The sequence below is a fragment of the Trichomonas vaginalis genome, chromosome VI, assembly GCF_026262505.1.
Source record: "Trichomonas vaginalis G3 chromosome VI, whole genome shotgun sequence".
In the NCBI taxonomy this organism is placed as follows: Eukaryota; Parabasalia; order Trichomonadida; family Trichomonadidae; genus Trichomonas; species Trichomonas vaginalis.
This window is the reverse complement of record NC_067208.1, coordinates 10,554,287-10,566,431: the sequence shown is the minus strand read 5'-3', so window position 1 is coordinate 10,566,431 and position 12,145 is coordinate 10,554,287. Positions and strand designations below refer to the sequence as shown.

Here is a 12,145-nt window from a genome sequence, read left to right as displayed (position 1 = left end):
TTCCGACTGAGAAAGGTTCTTCACATGACGACTATGTTGTTGACAAAGACTTACCATGGTTGAAGATTGTAATTGTCCACAACCACTTCATGTTGAACGAAAGTCTTACAAACCCATTGTTCGGAAAAGGCAAGTGCAACATTGTCAGAGCTGTAAACATTCTTTTCGAGAAAGGTTTGTTGGAACCAATTCCAGATGACAAGCTGACAGAAAGTTTGTACCAAAAGACGAAACAAACTTTTCACTGTTAGCAAGACCAAAAGTTGTTCCAGACAAAGTTCTAGTACAAAGAAGTACACAGTTCCAAAAGGAGTTGGATTGTTCGGATACCAACCTGAACAGAAGAACTTCCAATGAGGTTGCAAGAACTTCAAGATGCTATAAACAAACTTCCATTGAGGCATCCAATCGACGTCAAATTGTATTGGAGAGCATCTGAGTTAGGTCAAAGGTTTTATATGAAACAGGTTGCTTCGACGATGTTTATGAGATAACAGGAGAAGTTTCTCAGAAGATAAGAGACTCACTTGAATTTCCACGAACTGGTCCGATTGGATGCGACAAGTTCGACTCAGATGAAAAGATATACTATGTCGACCTTAACGCTGCGTACATGAGGTTCGTCCAATATATCCCGACTGGAATTCCAAACGAAGATGGTGAGTTCTCGGAAGGAACTATACAGTTGGAAAAGTCATACAACAACTGTATGATATTAGGAAAGCTTCAAACCCAACTTGCAATGACACTCAAATTGCTTATGAATTCGACATGGGGATATTCCATTAAGAAACCTCAAGAGATGAAGAGTAAACATTATGAGAAGGTCGACAACTTTGTTGAAAGGTTTTCTCCTTTTGTTTTGAAGTACGAATTCACTCAAGGTCAAAGTGGCTTAGTAACCACATTAAAACCTATTGTCGAACATTGGTCTTACCTCAGTTCGCAAAGGCAGTCCTTGACAACTACAACAAATTCTTCTCGGAAGTCAAATCCAAAGTGAAGGTTTACTATGAGAACATCGATGCACTCATGACGAACGAAGAAGGCTTATAACAAACTCATTGAAATGGGCATGGTCGGTGAAAAGATGGGTCAATTCAAATTGGACAAAATTTTCACCGAAGTTCATGTAATATCGAAAGGAAGTACTGGGTGTTAAAGAAGATGGTGAAATAGTTAAACATTGCATGAAATAAAAAATTTTTATTCGAATTTGAATCGGACAGGTCGAGTTACACCATTCTTGGTCTCAAACTCATATATAACCTGTTTGTCTGTATTTTCGTCGACTATGGCACGAGACAAACATTGACCAAACGGACAAAAAGTGTCATTTCAGATGGTCAAGCAGCCAATCGCATTCGAGCACTTCGAAGAAGCCTTACGTTCCAAGGGAGAGGGTGTCTGGTGCAAGGCAGAGGTCATGAAACTCTACGAGCAGTACATCCTCAATGCCTGGGAGGACAAATCGTCCTTGGATTGGCAATTCTACCAACTCCTCTGGGACGACCTCCTAGGCAACTGGGATGACGAAAGAGTCCAATTCAGGGGTCAGGAACTACTTGTCCAAATTCTCATTAATTTAAGCTACTTAACTAAATAAACACCTAAATTTACTCGGGTTTCCCCTAAAATAAAATTTTTTTACTCTTAGAACCACTCGAGGTTCTCCTTACGGTTGTTGAGCTTGTCACCGTCAATGTGTCTGACCTTCGTCTTCTTGTTGGATTTGGAACCCATTGCATACCGACAAGCCTTCCCATGGAAATTGTACCGTAATTTCGAAGGGTAAGGGTCAAGTGTCCCAAGTTGTTGAGGACTGGGGTAAGAACCTTGCCTGTCTCCTTGTTGCGGATTTTGTATGGGTAGGGTTGGGAAATTTCATAACTGTCATCGGCAACAAGGGTTGCCCAAACTTCCTCTTCTTCGTGTTTCTCTTCTTCCTCTTCTTCCTCTTCTTCCTCTTCTTCCTCGAAAATTCCTTCTTCAATTTGGTGCTCACGAATTACGGTGTTGCATGTTCTGTCCTTTCCGAGTACCTTCCAGATGGCATCTATCTCTTCGAAGAAACGGTAGATGAGTCTGGCAAGGTCTCGGTTCTCTCTCGCGTAAATGCGCAAGGTTTCCGTCAAATCATTCAGGACTTTCTCATTGGAAGCTTGGTTCATGAGGAACTCACCTTTAAGTCCCTTCATCTCTTCCATAAGACTACTTTGGAGAGTCTTAACGGTGTTTGTCAGATGAGCTTTCAAATTCAAAATTTGAATTTGAACTGGGCGCTTGTCTGGCAACATTGAAAGGACATCTGCCATTGTGTTCGGCTTCGGTGCTTGTTCGGACATCGAAAAAATGAAGTGGTTTGAGAATGACGGTTTTACTTCAAAAAGCTTGTTATGACAGTTATGTCATACAACAAGTTTAAAATAATATCTTGTTCTTCTTCTGAACGTTTGTTGTCTCTTCCGATAAAAGTTTCGAACATGAGAACCAAAAAACGTTTTTTGAGATTGCGGAAGAGTTCAGGCAAACGTTCATATTCTGGATATGTTGGAGCAGTTCAAAACATCTGAGCTGACTTTCGGACAAAATTGGGACAATGTCAGAAAATTCATCTTTGGTCGGACTGCTTGAAGGTAAGTCCCTTACATGTAAGTAGCTCTGGTAAAGTCTTCTCATTTCTGCTAACTTCTGGAGTATAGCTTCGTAATTTAAGAGTTTTAATTTTAATTGTCTTATTCCACTCTTGACATCTAAACGGTAACTATCCATGAGGTCAAGAGTAGCTTTGGTAGCTTTAAGTGGAGCTATCTCTTCTTTGACTTGTGCAATTTTGGTTGCAATTGTGGTTTGAGCTCCTTCAAGTTCGCCGTCTATGTCGTTCTCAACACCTTCAACCATGGCTTGAAACTCTTCATCGGTCCATTGAGATTGGTGTGGGACGAATTTAACTTGCTTCATTCAAAAAATGAAAAAAATGTTTTTACTCTAAACGTTAAGGTTTACTGAACTGGTTGGATGTCGCCTTCACAGGTTATGTAGAACGGCTGACCCGAGAAGTGAAGGAGACCCTTGAGAATTTGGCTCATTCTTGGGAAAGGGTTCTCTCTGTTTGGAAGTAGTATCCAAGGACGCTTTGCAAAGAACTTGAGAAGAGCTTCCTTCTTTGCTTGCTTTATGTCGTCGTAGGCTGTCCCGTCTGGTATTTGAATTGGAATTCCAGTCGAAGTCTCGAGATTCAAGGCAGCCCTTCCCGTTATCCAACCGCTAACAAGCTTGCCTTTTACATTCTGCCTGAGGAAGTCTTTAACAAGCTCGTTAATTTCAATTAGGTAAATTGCCTCGTCGGTAGGTTCGACCTCGACCATTGCTACTGTCAGTAAAAGTACTGCTACTGTCAGAAAAAGTACTGCTACTGTCAGAAAAAGTACTGCTACTGTCAGTAAAAGTACTGCTACTGTCAGTAAAAGTACTGCTACTGACAGTAAAAGTACTGCTAGTTGCAGTAAAAAGGAAAATTTGAGAGGGTTTTCGACGATAAAGTACTGCTACTGTCAGTAAAAGTACTGCTACTGTCAGTAAAAGTACTGCTACTGTCAGTAAAAGTACTGCTACTGTCAGAAAAAGTACTGCTACTGTCAGTAAAAGTACTGCTACTGTCAGAAAAAGTACTGCTACTGTCAGTAAAAGTACTGCTACTGACAGTAGCAGTACTGCTAGTTGCAGAGATTTTTATCGTTGTGGTCCGACGGTTAAGCCACAAACGAATGTCCGACGTCCCACCAACCGAGTCCATTCCCAAACCAGAGGAACCTAAAGAACCACAACAGTCTCCTCAGCAACCTCAGTTCCAGCAAGTACCTCCGATTTACTACCAATTTCCACCTCAAGGTTACTACCCACCACAAGGCTTCCCGAACTACCCTCCTCTGCCTATGCCTTACTTCCCCAACCCTTGGATGTTCCAGCAAGCTCCACCCCAGCAATTCCAATTCCAATCTCAATCGAAGAGAGACCAAGAGTTCGAAGAAGGTCTGAACCGTTTACGCAAAGATTATGCCACAGCCCCTATGGAAGACGACAGGCTTTCAGTCTCTTCCCTCAAATCGACCGATTCGACTCGTACCACAGATTCGGTTCGTGACCGTGAAGACTACCTCAAGCAGTCTGAGAGACTCTTCATCCTACAACCATTTACAGTTGGAGCTCTCAAGAACATGCGCAATTACGAAGGTCAGACACCAGCTGGAGACCGTAAAACAGACGTACTCGCAAGAGCAGTCCAACTGGTCAAGACAAAGACCGAGATAGTCGACTTCATTCTTGCAGCTTGCCCATACAAGTAAAAAAATAAACAATTACGAGTTAAACTTTTTACTCTTTCTTTTCTGAGTTGTTTAGAGCTGGTTTCTCTTGTAGGAACCTTTCGTACTCTTCCATGGTCATGTAATTGCGAATTTGGTACGCAATTCCAGGTTCGTTGTTTTTGAACCTTACGTATGTAACGCTTCCATCCTCCTCAGGGAAGTAAGCTGCTAACATCTGACCAAGTTTTCTCGGTGACTCGGAGCTCATAAAAATGTCACTTTTTAAACGTTAAGTTTTTAGTCTTATTTTACCCTTTGTTTACCCTTTGTTTACCCTTTGTTTGTCAAGGTAGTATTGGAGTGCAATTTCTCCAAATTCTCTGTGTCGGAGTTCTTCAGCATTTTCCAAGGTGTTCCTGGAGAACTCAAAGAAGTTGTCAAGAACATACTGCCATGCTGCTCTTCTGAGTTCGTCGTATTTTGGAAGTGTTGCACCTTCGAGTCTTCGGACATGAAAAAATAACACTTTTTCTATTAAACCGTTTACAATTTGAATTTTGTTGCTGAATTCAGCAAAAATATAATTTAGGGTAGATGGGTATATCTAACCTCTTTCTAACCTCTTTTCTACCCTCTTGAATTTTCATGAATTTTATACAGAAAATGCTTGTTTTGAGGTCGAGCCACTTTTGGCTCCACCGTATTCTTTCAACCAAAACTCATGAATTCGGCAAAAATATATTTTAGGGTAGAAGGTTAGATATAACCTCTTTTCTAACCTCTTTTCTACCCTCTTGAATTTGTCATGAGTTTTCCCGAAATAAAAAATAAAGTTGGTTTTTTTAAAAAAATATTTTTTTATTTTTATTGTAAGAAACATGTTAGCAACAACAGCACCAAACTCGTTAGTCATGAACCCAACTTCAATGTTAGTAGAGATGAAAAGCTTCATTCCTTCTTCATATACTTTCGAAACAAAAATCCAGAAGATAAAGCAAGAACTTTTAACAAGTACTTTGGACTGTTGTGCGAAAGATGAAACAAATGAACAGTATCTTTATGACATGCAGGACCTCATCGACCATTTACCCAAATTGCCTGAAATCCAGCAACAAAAGCTTACTATTCCAGAATTCGATGAAATAGAAGTCAAAGCAACTGACTCAGTAGAAATAAAGAAGTTCATACGAAAGGTTAACTATGAGTTTCTTGGATTTCATTGCAACCACAAAGTCATGGACAAAGATTGCGATATGGTATATAAGAACATCTCTGACATATACAAATCTGGGGAGTTTAAGACCTACGACAACTTTGTTTCGTTAGTTGCAAAATGTGTATGGCAGATAAGAGATAAAGATAGAAGAGGTAAGATATGGAATGAACAGATAAAACCCGCAACTTTTGAGTTAAAGAGAGCAATTGACGCCTTAGTCATACTAGCAGGTAAGGTTTCAGAATATAACGCAAAAATGAACCCACAATGTTCTAAATGTAAAGCAGCAATGAGGAAATATAACTACTCCGTCAAAGAGATAGAACGTATGCGAAACGACTATGCTGACTTAAAGAGGGAGGCAGAGAAACCAGCAGAAGATAAAATGGACATGTTGACATTTCTAAACAAAAACTATCCAACAGCTGACGATTTCCTTCTTTCAGATGTCAAGAAGAAATATAAAGAAACTTTCGGCATTGTGAAAACATTCGATATCCTTCGTGAAGAAATAGAAGCTACGAAATTGTTTAGAATTTCACGAATTCACAATGTTTACCATGTAAAACGCTTATAAAATAACTGGGGTAGAAATGAGGGTAGAAAACGGGGTAGATATACCCTTCTACCCTAAAATATATTTTTATTGAATTCTGAGTAAAATTTCATGAATTTCCTCATATGCTTGCTTCCCTCGGAAAATCGTGAAGAACAGCGAGTAGGTCAGAAATCCTGGTCGCCTAAAACTCTTTATTTTTCAAGCTTGACTTTTTACAATTTGAACTTTGTTTGCGTAGATGTGAATTCTGAAAGAAGTATGAGGGTCTTGTATGACTTTGTACTTCTCCCATAGTTCATGTCTGTCAAACTTACCTGCCATGGACTCTTTCATAAGTTCCATGAAATCGTCTTCGGACAATCCAGGGAAAAGTATGATATCAGTAAGTATTCTTTTAACATCCTTACTTAAACTCTTGGCTGTCTGTACACAAATGACAACTGAGATGTTAAAGTGTCTGAGCTTTTTAAGAATTCGACACATATCTTGTTCTCTGTTCTTTAACAAAGGATGAGAAGCAAAGTCATCTAAGATAAGAAGACATCTGTGAGGGTAAGTCTTCCAATCGTACGATTGCAATTTCTTCGAAATGTATTCTATCTCTTTCTGTTTGTTTCTGAAGTGTTTCTTCTCTAATATTCTCTGCATTTCCTCATTTGGGTCTTTAAACTTCGAGTTTATATACTCATTTATAGCATTGTACTTCAAAACTCTTCTTTGGTACTTCTTTATCCAATCTAACAACTCAGTATCTTTTATACATACTAACTTAGACTTTTTTATAATATCTTTGAACGAATTGACGGTTTGGTCAAATTGACCAGAAGTACTACAAATGACTACTAACTCATAGAATGGGTTCTTCTCATCTAGTTCTTGTTGTTGTGCAGCCATTTTAAGATAAGTGAAAGTCTTACCCGACCCAGGTGGTGCGATTAGACCTGTTATACCATTCTGAGCAAATAAGAACTTGTCATGTATGGGTTTTATCTGAGCATTTTCTAACTTCCTCTTGTTCTTATTTAAAACATTCTCAAATTTCTTGTCAATGTCAGCAAACTTTTTTTCTAACATATTTTTAGAAAAATTAAAATTTTTATCTTTTAGAAAATGTCGAGCGATTTCGCTATCTATATTCGAGACAAGCTTTTTGACTCTAAAACATCTGTCGACCATAAAATCTTACATAGTGTAAACAAGAAAGGTGAATTTGTTCTAAAGTTCTGTTTCTGGGAATATGACAAGAACCATAAAACATTACAAAGAGCAGTCTTAAAATTTGTCAATGACAGACTTGTTGACAGAGATGACGCCGATTGGAAAGATGAAGTCCAACAAAAGTTCTTAGAATGCAAAGAAGACACATGCGCTGTTCTTGAAGATGAAATAGAAAACAGAATAGAAGAGCTATTAAAGGACAAAGAACTTTTACATAAATATGGTTCTGAGAAATTTGACATAACTCCACCAGAAAAGAAGAAGAAGAGAGAAAAGAAAGAAAAGAAAGTAGAAGAGAAGAAAGAACCTGAACCAGTTCCAGAGAAGGTGAGATATGACATGTAAAAATAAAATTTTATTTTTAGAACATTTCTGGGTCAATGTCAATGTTCTCTTCCTCTTTAGGAGCAAACACTGGCTTAGACTCTAAAATCTTTTTACCCAATTTACCTTGAACTTCAACTATCTTAGACTCATAATATTCATAGTCGTCTGCTTTCTTTGGTTCATAAGGTATAACAAGTTTGTATGCTTTGCCTTCTTTAAGGTTTGAGAACTTTCTGTCAAAATTTTCTTTGACTGCTAACAAACCTTCTATGTCTAAGTCTTCAAATTTCGCACCATTTTTAGTCACAATAGCAAACTTAACTGGTGCAATGTTCCAAACTTTGTCAAATGTAGACTTTTCAAAATGGTAGAAGTAAACATTCAAATATGCGAATGGAGCTAACTTATCTTTGACTTCTGTCATGTACTTATTTACTGAAATATATTTCGTCATCTTTTCTATCGGATAAAAAAATATTTTTTTTAAATTTACTCAGAAAAATTTTTCTTTGTATATACACCATTCTGAACATCTAAAAGACTTTTGACATTTGCCAAGAATGTTCGTTTAGACGCTGCCATATAACCATACTCTTGACAATATTGTTTATACGAATCGTACAATGACCTTTCATCTAAACACTCAAAGTTAGTCTCATCTATGAACAGTTCATATACACTCTTGTTTGCTTCTAACAATGTTTGTCTTTCTTCGGTATGTGGAATTTGTCTTGGATTGAACTTAGAAATATCTAATGTCATAAAATATGAGAACAAGTGGTTGTAAAAGTCAGATGTCAAAGTTTCTGCTAAGTCGTAAAATATTCTGTATCTTGCATATGAGAATCTGACGTTCTGACAACTACATATCTTCTGTCAGAACTTTCTAACTTCATCGGAACGGCGTTGTTTGAAACCATAATGAAATTTGCAACATTTTCACAAACTCTTTGGTCTTTATATTTTCTTTCAACAACTCCAACTTTATCTGTTATAAGACTCTTCAAAGCATCCGAGTTCAAAACTTTTTGTTGTATCTATACTTTGAAGTTCGTTACATACTATAAGTTTCATATTCTCTATTGAAGAGTTAAATTTACCGCAGATGTTTTCTAAGTTTGTCATATTAGGGTTCGAATAGCCCTCTAACAGTTTGCATAAGATATCTGTAAAGAAAGTGTTCTTACCAGTTCCTTGTTTTCCAATTATGATGAGAGCAGTTTCATTTTTAGCACTTGGATGTTGTAAGATGTTTGCAAACCAACATAAGATATACTCATAGACTCTTTCGTTTCCATTGCATATAATTTCTTTGACATGGTCTAACCAAGCTTCTATAATATTTTCTTTCCATTCTACTTGTTCGTATTTATATCCAGTGAAGATAGAATAGAAGTTTGGAGAAGGTGTATAAAACTTTATACCTCGAACTGAAAAATCTTCTAACTTTGACAATAAGATATCCCAAGCATCTAACATCTTCATACCAACTTGTACGACTTTTATTTTCTTAAGTTTCTGTCTACATTCTTGTTCTGAAACTATGGTTGCTCTTGGTTTGTTAAAGACAACATCCCATTCTTTCATGACATAACATTCTGGGGCAGAGTCAACATAAATGACTAAACGTTTCAAATTCTCGACTGCTTTGTTATAGTCTCTAAATGGACACATATTTCTGAATGCTTGGAAGTCATAAAAATCTGAAACATCTATTCTGTACATTTTTAAAAAATAAAAAAAATATTATTTTTTTATTCTTGACTTTGTTGTTCCATTTGTTGCATTTTTTGTTCTTGAGCTATTTGTTGTTGAAGTTGTTCTTGTAGTACAATACTTTCACCAGTTGCATCTTCCAATTCGAAACTTTCTGCCGTCATTGACAAAATACATAGGACATAAAAGTTTTACAGGAACAAAGTTTGCGTCAACTAAGGTTAAGTTTATGTTTGCTAAAGTGTTTGAGTTTACTAAAGCTGAAAACTCTGCATTCGAATGAACAATAGGCAAACCAGCAGAGAAAGTGTTGTTTATACGCATGAGTATCTTTTGGTCATAGTAGTTTCTGTCGACATTCGAATAACACTTTGAACCTAAGTTTGAAACAATATATAAAATAGGTGTACTTAAAGTCAATGGAACAGACAAACCTTGTATGACACCTTTTCCTGTTATAGGAAACTGTTGGTAGTAAAAACCAGATATAAGTTTTGTATTATAGCTCATATCGTTTATAGTAAACTCAGTCGGACATCCAAACATAATGAAACCTGCTCTAGTTGCAGCACATGTTACATCCGTCCTTAAAGTATTAAATAAGTCAACAAAACCTGTTGGTGGTATATCTGAGTAAGTATCTTCAAAGGAGTATTTTTTACCATTCACAACAACAAAGTCTTCTGGTGTCAAAAGAGCAAAACAGGCTTTAGTCGTCATCGTGTTTAAAGTTAGTTTACAATATCGTCCTTGAGGACTTTGTAAGTTTGTTGTTATAGAATTATATGACTCAGGGTTTTTAGTCGTAATAGTATAAACCACTATGTCTTCTGCCATTTACTTAGCAAGTAAATTTTAATGAAATGTTGTGGTCGTCAAATATTTTTATGACGTCTGGGAAACTATATTTTAAGTTCAACGTTTCACCTCCTTTCATAACGTATATCTTGTCAATGACATTATATGAAACACCACAGCAACTAACGTCGGGTTCTATTTCTTTGATGTTTATATCGTCTGCCTCTGTCAAAAGTTTCAATAGTTCTTTCAAAATTTCATGAGGTGCGATGACATATGAGTTCACTTTTACAGGGTTGTGTTCGACCAAGTTTAACATTATACCTAAAGCTTGACAAATCTTCTCCTGAGTTTTAAGTTTGTCTTTAAGTTGTTGGTAGTCGTTTCAATATCTGCAACAGAACTTAAGTCTCTGCTAACTTCAGGATATGTTGGTTGTTCTTTTACAGGAACTATTTTATACCATCTTCGTCTTCGTATGGTTTCCCACTTCAACATCTCTTTCTTTGACATTGACAACAACACTTTGACTGTTTGTTTGAGTTGGTGAATTTAACTTCACATCTGCCACCGCCATTAAACCTTTTGAAACACTCACGCTTCTATTTTTCGGAAATGACATTTTACTTAGAAAAAAAGATGGACGTATTCGAGTATCTCTTCGAATTGAAAGCAGAACAAAGTTTACACACACAAACAATACAAGTTCATTGACAGAATAGTTCTTTACACAAACAATGGAAAATGTTATAGAATAGCAGTCTTTGCTGAACCAAAATTTTCATAAAGCAAAGAAAGTTGGTATAACCGAGATGGTGAAAGTTCTTGAAGCAGACAAAAATATAACAACAAAACTGACCGATATTTCTAAAGGTAAGTTTTTAATACAATACTATGTCAAAACTGGCGTACTGTCAATATTTGACGGAGAGAAGTCAGTTCAAGAACAACTTACTGACCTGCTGCCAAAATCTGCTCGATGGAAGCTGTCGTTATGCCAATCTGAGGAGCCCAGCAGGTTTCATCGAACGAATCTTCAAAAGAGCATCTTCCGTGAAAAGTGCTATTGGTTTTGTAAACTTCTTTGCTCTCAGTTCATCTGGACCGTCTCTGTCACCAGTATATTGTATTTGAACTGTACCAACAGTTGAAATACCACCCATAAAGTCTTCTGAGCAGCAAATGGAATGCCAAGCCAAAAGTTTGAACGGTCTCCATTTGTATATTGAGTTTTTGACCTCCTGTATGAGTCCATACTTTCACATATGGCATAATAGAACTTTGCATTTCAGGGTTATATGGTTGTTGTGAAGTTGTTGTTAAAGTTCATAGCATCTAATGTCAAGTTGTATGACCTCATATCCTCAACTGTAGAATATTCTTCTCTTGGATAAATTTGCCATCTATGTTTATATGGTATTTAATACCAGGGTTGTAGAAGCAAGAATAGTCATTTATAGTTCGTCTGAACAGTACAAACATAGTATCTGCATGTTTCATTGCAGTTGTTAAAGCAATATCTGTTCTTGCACCTGGGTCAGCACTTTGGTTTCCAACTTCACCTGCAAAGTCTTTGACAGATATTTGGTGTATAGGGAACATAAGTGGAACTGCAATATATTTGGCAGCTAAAGCATTTGAAATATCTGGGTCCAACATATAGACTGCAAGTCTGCTTTCTATTCTCTTGCATTCAAACTTTTCGCATGTGAACTTAACTGGGTCCCAAGCAGTTCCAGCAGCATTGAAGTAGTAGTTTACTTCAGTGTTGAGGTTTGAGAAACCAAAGTCTAAGTCAACTTTGTCTTTGCAAAAGTCACAGAACTTGGCTCCACCAGTTCCAGCTACAGCAATGCTGAATGGGTCTTGTGTTGGTGCAATGACTAAGTTATTTTTGCTTGGAGTAAGTTCGATAGAAATTTTTCCTGCCCAGTTTGGCAAGTATCTTAAAAACCTGAAGATGAGGAAAATGACAAAGGAAACTCAAGTTTCAATTTTACTTGG

The 12,145-nt window shown here is 37.0% G+C and overlaps 10 protein-coding genes and 2 pseudogenes across 12 annotated transcripts, besides 1 other annotated feature; 6 read left to right on the top strand and 6 right to left on the bottom strand.

Moving 5' to 3' along the window:
* Nucleotides 1-12,145: part of a mobile genetic element that runs on past both edges of the window.
* On the top strand, nucleotides 449-1,199 carry TVAGG3_0840490 (annotated as a pseudogene). Its single transcript has one exon. A coding segment is annotated over exon 1 (751 nt).
* Nucleotides 1,343-1,606, top strand: TVAGG3_0840480 (uncharacterized protein; the record flags this gene model as incomplete). The annotated part of the gene is made up of 1 exon (XM_051248835.1): nucleotides 1,343-1,606. The coding sequence occupies one exon, from the start codon at nucleotides 1,343-1,345 to the stop codon at nucleotides 1,604-1,606; it is 264 nt and encodes an 87-aa protein (XP_051084310.1).
* On the bottom strand, nucleotides 1,654-1,970 carry TVAGG3_0840470 (uncharacterized protein; the record flags this gene model as incomplete). Its single annotated transcript, XM_051248834.1, has 1 exon — nucleotides 1,654-1,970. A coding segment is annotated over one exon (317 nt), but the record flags the coding sequence as incomplete, so codon positions are not given.
* Nucleotides 2,383-2,961, bottom strand: TVAGG3_0840460 (annotated as a pseudogene). The gene has a single exon. A coding segment is annotated over exon 1 (579 nt).
* TVAGG3_0840450 (uncharacterized protein) lies at nucleotides 3,768-4,346 on the top strand (the record flags this gene model as incomplete). Its single annotated transcript, XM_051248833.1, has 1 exon — nucleotides 3,768-4,346. The coding sequence occupies one exon, from the start codon at nucleotides 3,768-3,770 to the stop codon at nucleotides 4,344-4,346; it is 579 nt and encodes a 192-aa protein (XP_051084308.1).
* Nucleotides 4,375-4,575, bottom strand: TVAGG3_0840440 (uncharacterized protein; the record flags this gene model as incomplete). Its single annotated transcript, XM_051248832.1, has 1 exon — nucleotides 4,375-4,575. The coding sequence occupies one exon, from the start codon at nucleotides 4,573-4,575 to the stop codon at nucleotides 4,375-4,377; it is 201 nt and encodes a 66-aa protein (XP_051084307.1).
* On the top strand, nucleotides 5,186-5,487 carry TVAGG3_0840430 (organellar and viral DNA polymerase type B; the record flags this gene model as incomplete). The annotated part of the gene is made up of 1 exon (XM_051248831.1): nucleotides 5,186-5,487. A coding segment is annotated over one exon (302 nt), but the record flags the coding sequence as incomplete, so codon positions are not given.
* On the top strand, nucleotides 5,543-6,100 carry TVAGG3_0840420 (organellar and viral DNA polymerase type B; the record flags this gene model as incomplete). The annotated part of the gene is made up of 1 exon (XM_051248830.1): nucleotides 5,543-6,100. One exon carries the CDS (start codon nucleotides 5,543-5,545, stop codon nucleotides 6,098-6,100), a length of 558 nt encoding a protein of 185 aa, XP_051084305.1.
* Nucleotides 6,281-6,976, bottom strand: TVAGG3_0840410 (protein of unknown function, DUF4106 family; the record flags this gene model as incomplete). Its single annotated transcript, XM_051248829.1, has 1 exon — nucleotides 6,281-6,976. The coding sequence occupies one exon, from the start codon at nucleotides 6,974-6,976 to the stop codon at nucleotides 6,281-6,283; it is 696 nt and encodes a 231-aa protein (XP_051084304.1).
* On the top strand, nucleotides 7,193-7,645 carry TVAGG3_0840400 (uncharacterized protein; the record flags this gene model as incomplete). The annotated part of the gene is made up of 1 exon (XM_051248828.1): nucleotides 7,193-7,645. The coding sequence occupies one exon, from the start codon at nucleotides 7,193-7,195 to the stop codon at nucleotides 7,643-7,645; it is 453 nt and encodes a 150-aa protein (XP_051084303.1).
* On the bottom strand, nucleotides 7,662-8,081 carry TVAGG3_0840390 (protein of unknown function, DUF4108 family; the record flags this gene model as incomplete). Its single annotated transcript, XM_051248827.1, has 1 exon — nucleotides 7,662-8,081. The coding sequence occupies one exon, from the start codon at nucleotides 8,079-8,081 to the stop codon at nucleotides 7,662-7,664; it is 420 nt and encodes a 139-aa protein (XP_051084302.1).
* TVAGG3_0840380 (Poxvirus D5 protein-like family) lies at nucleotides 8,117-8,389 on the bottom strand (the record flags this gene model as incomplete). Its single annotated transcript, XM_051248826.1, has 1 exon — nucleotides 8,117-8,389. One exon carries the CDS (start codon nucleotides 8,387-8,389, stop codon nucleotides 8,117-8,119), a length of 273 nt encoding a protein of 90 aa, XP_051084301.1.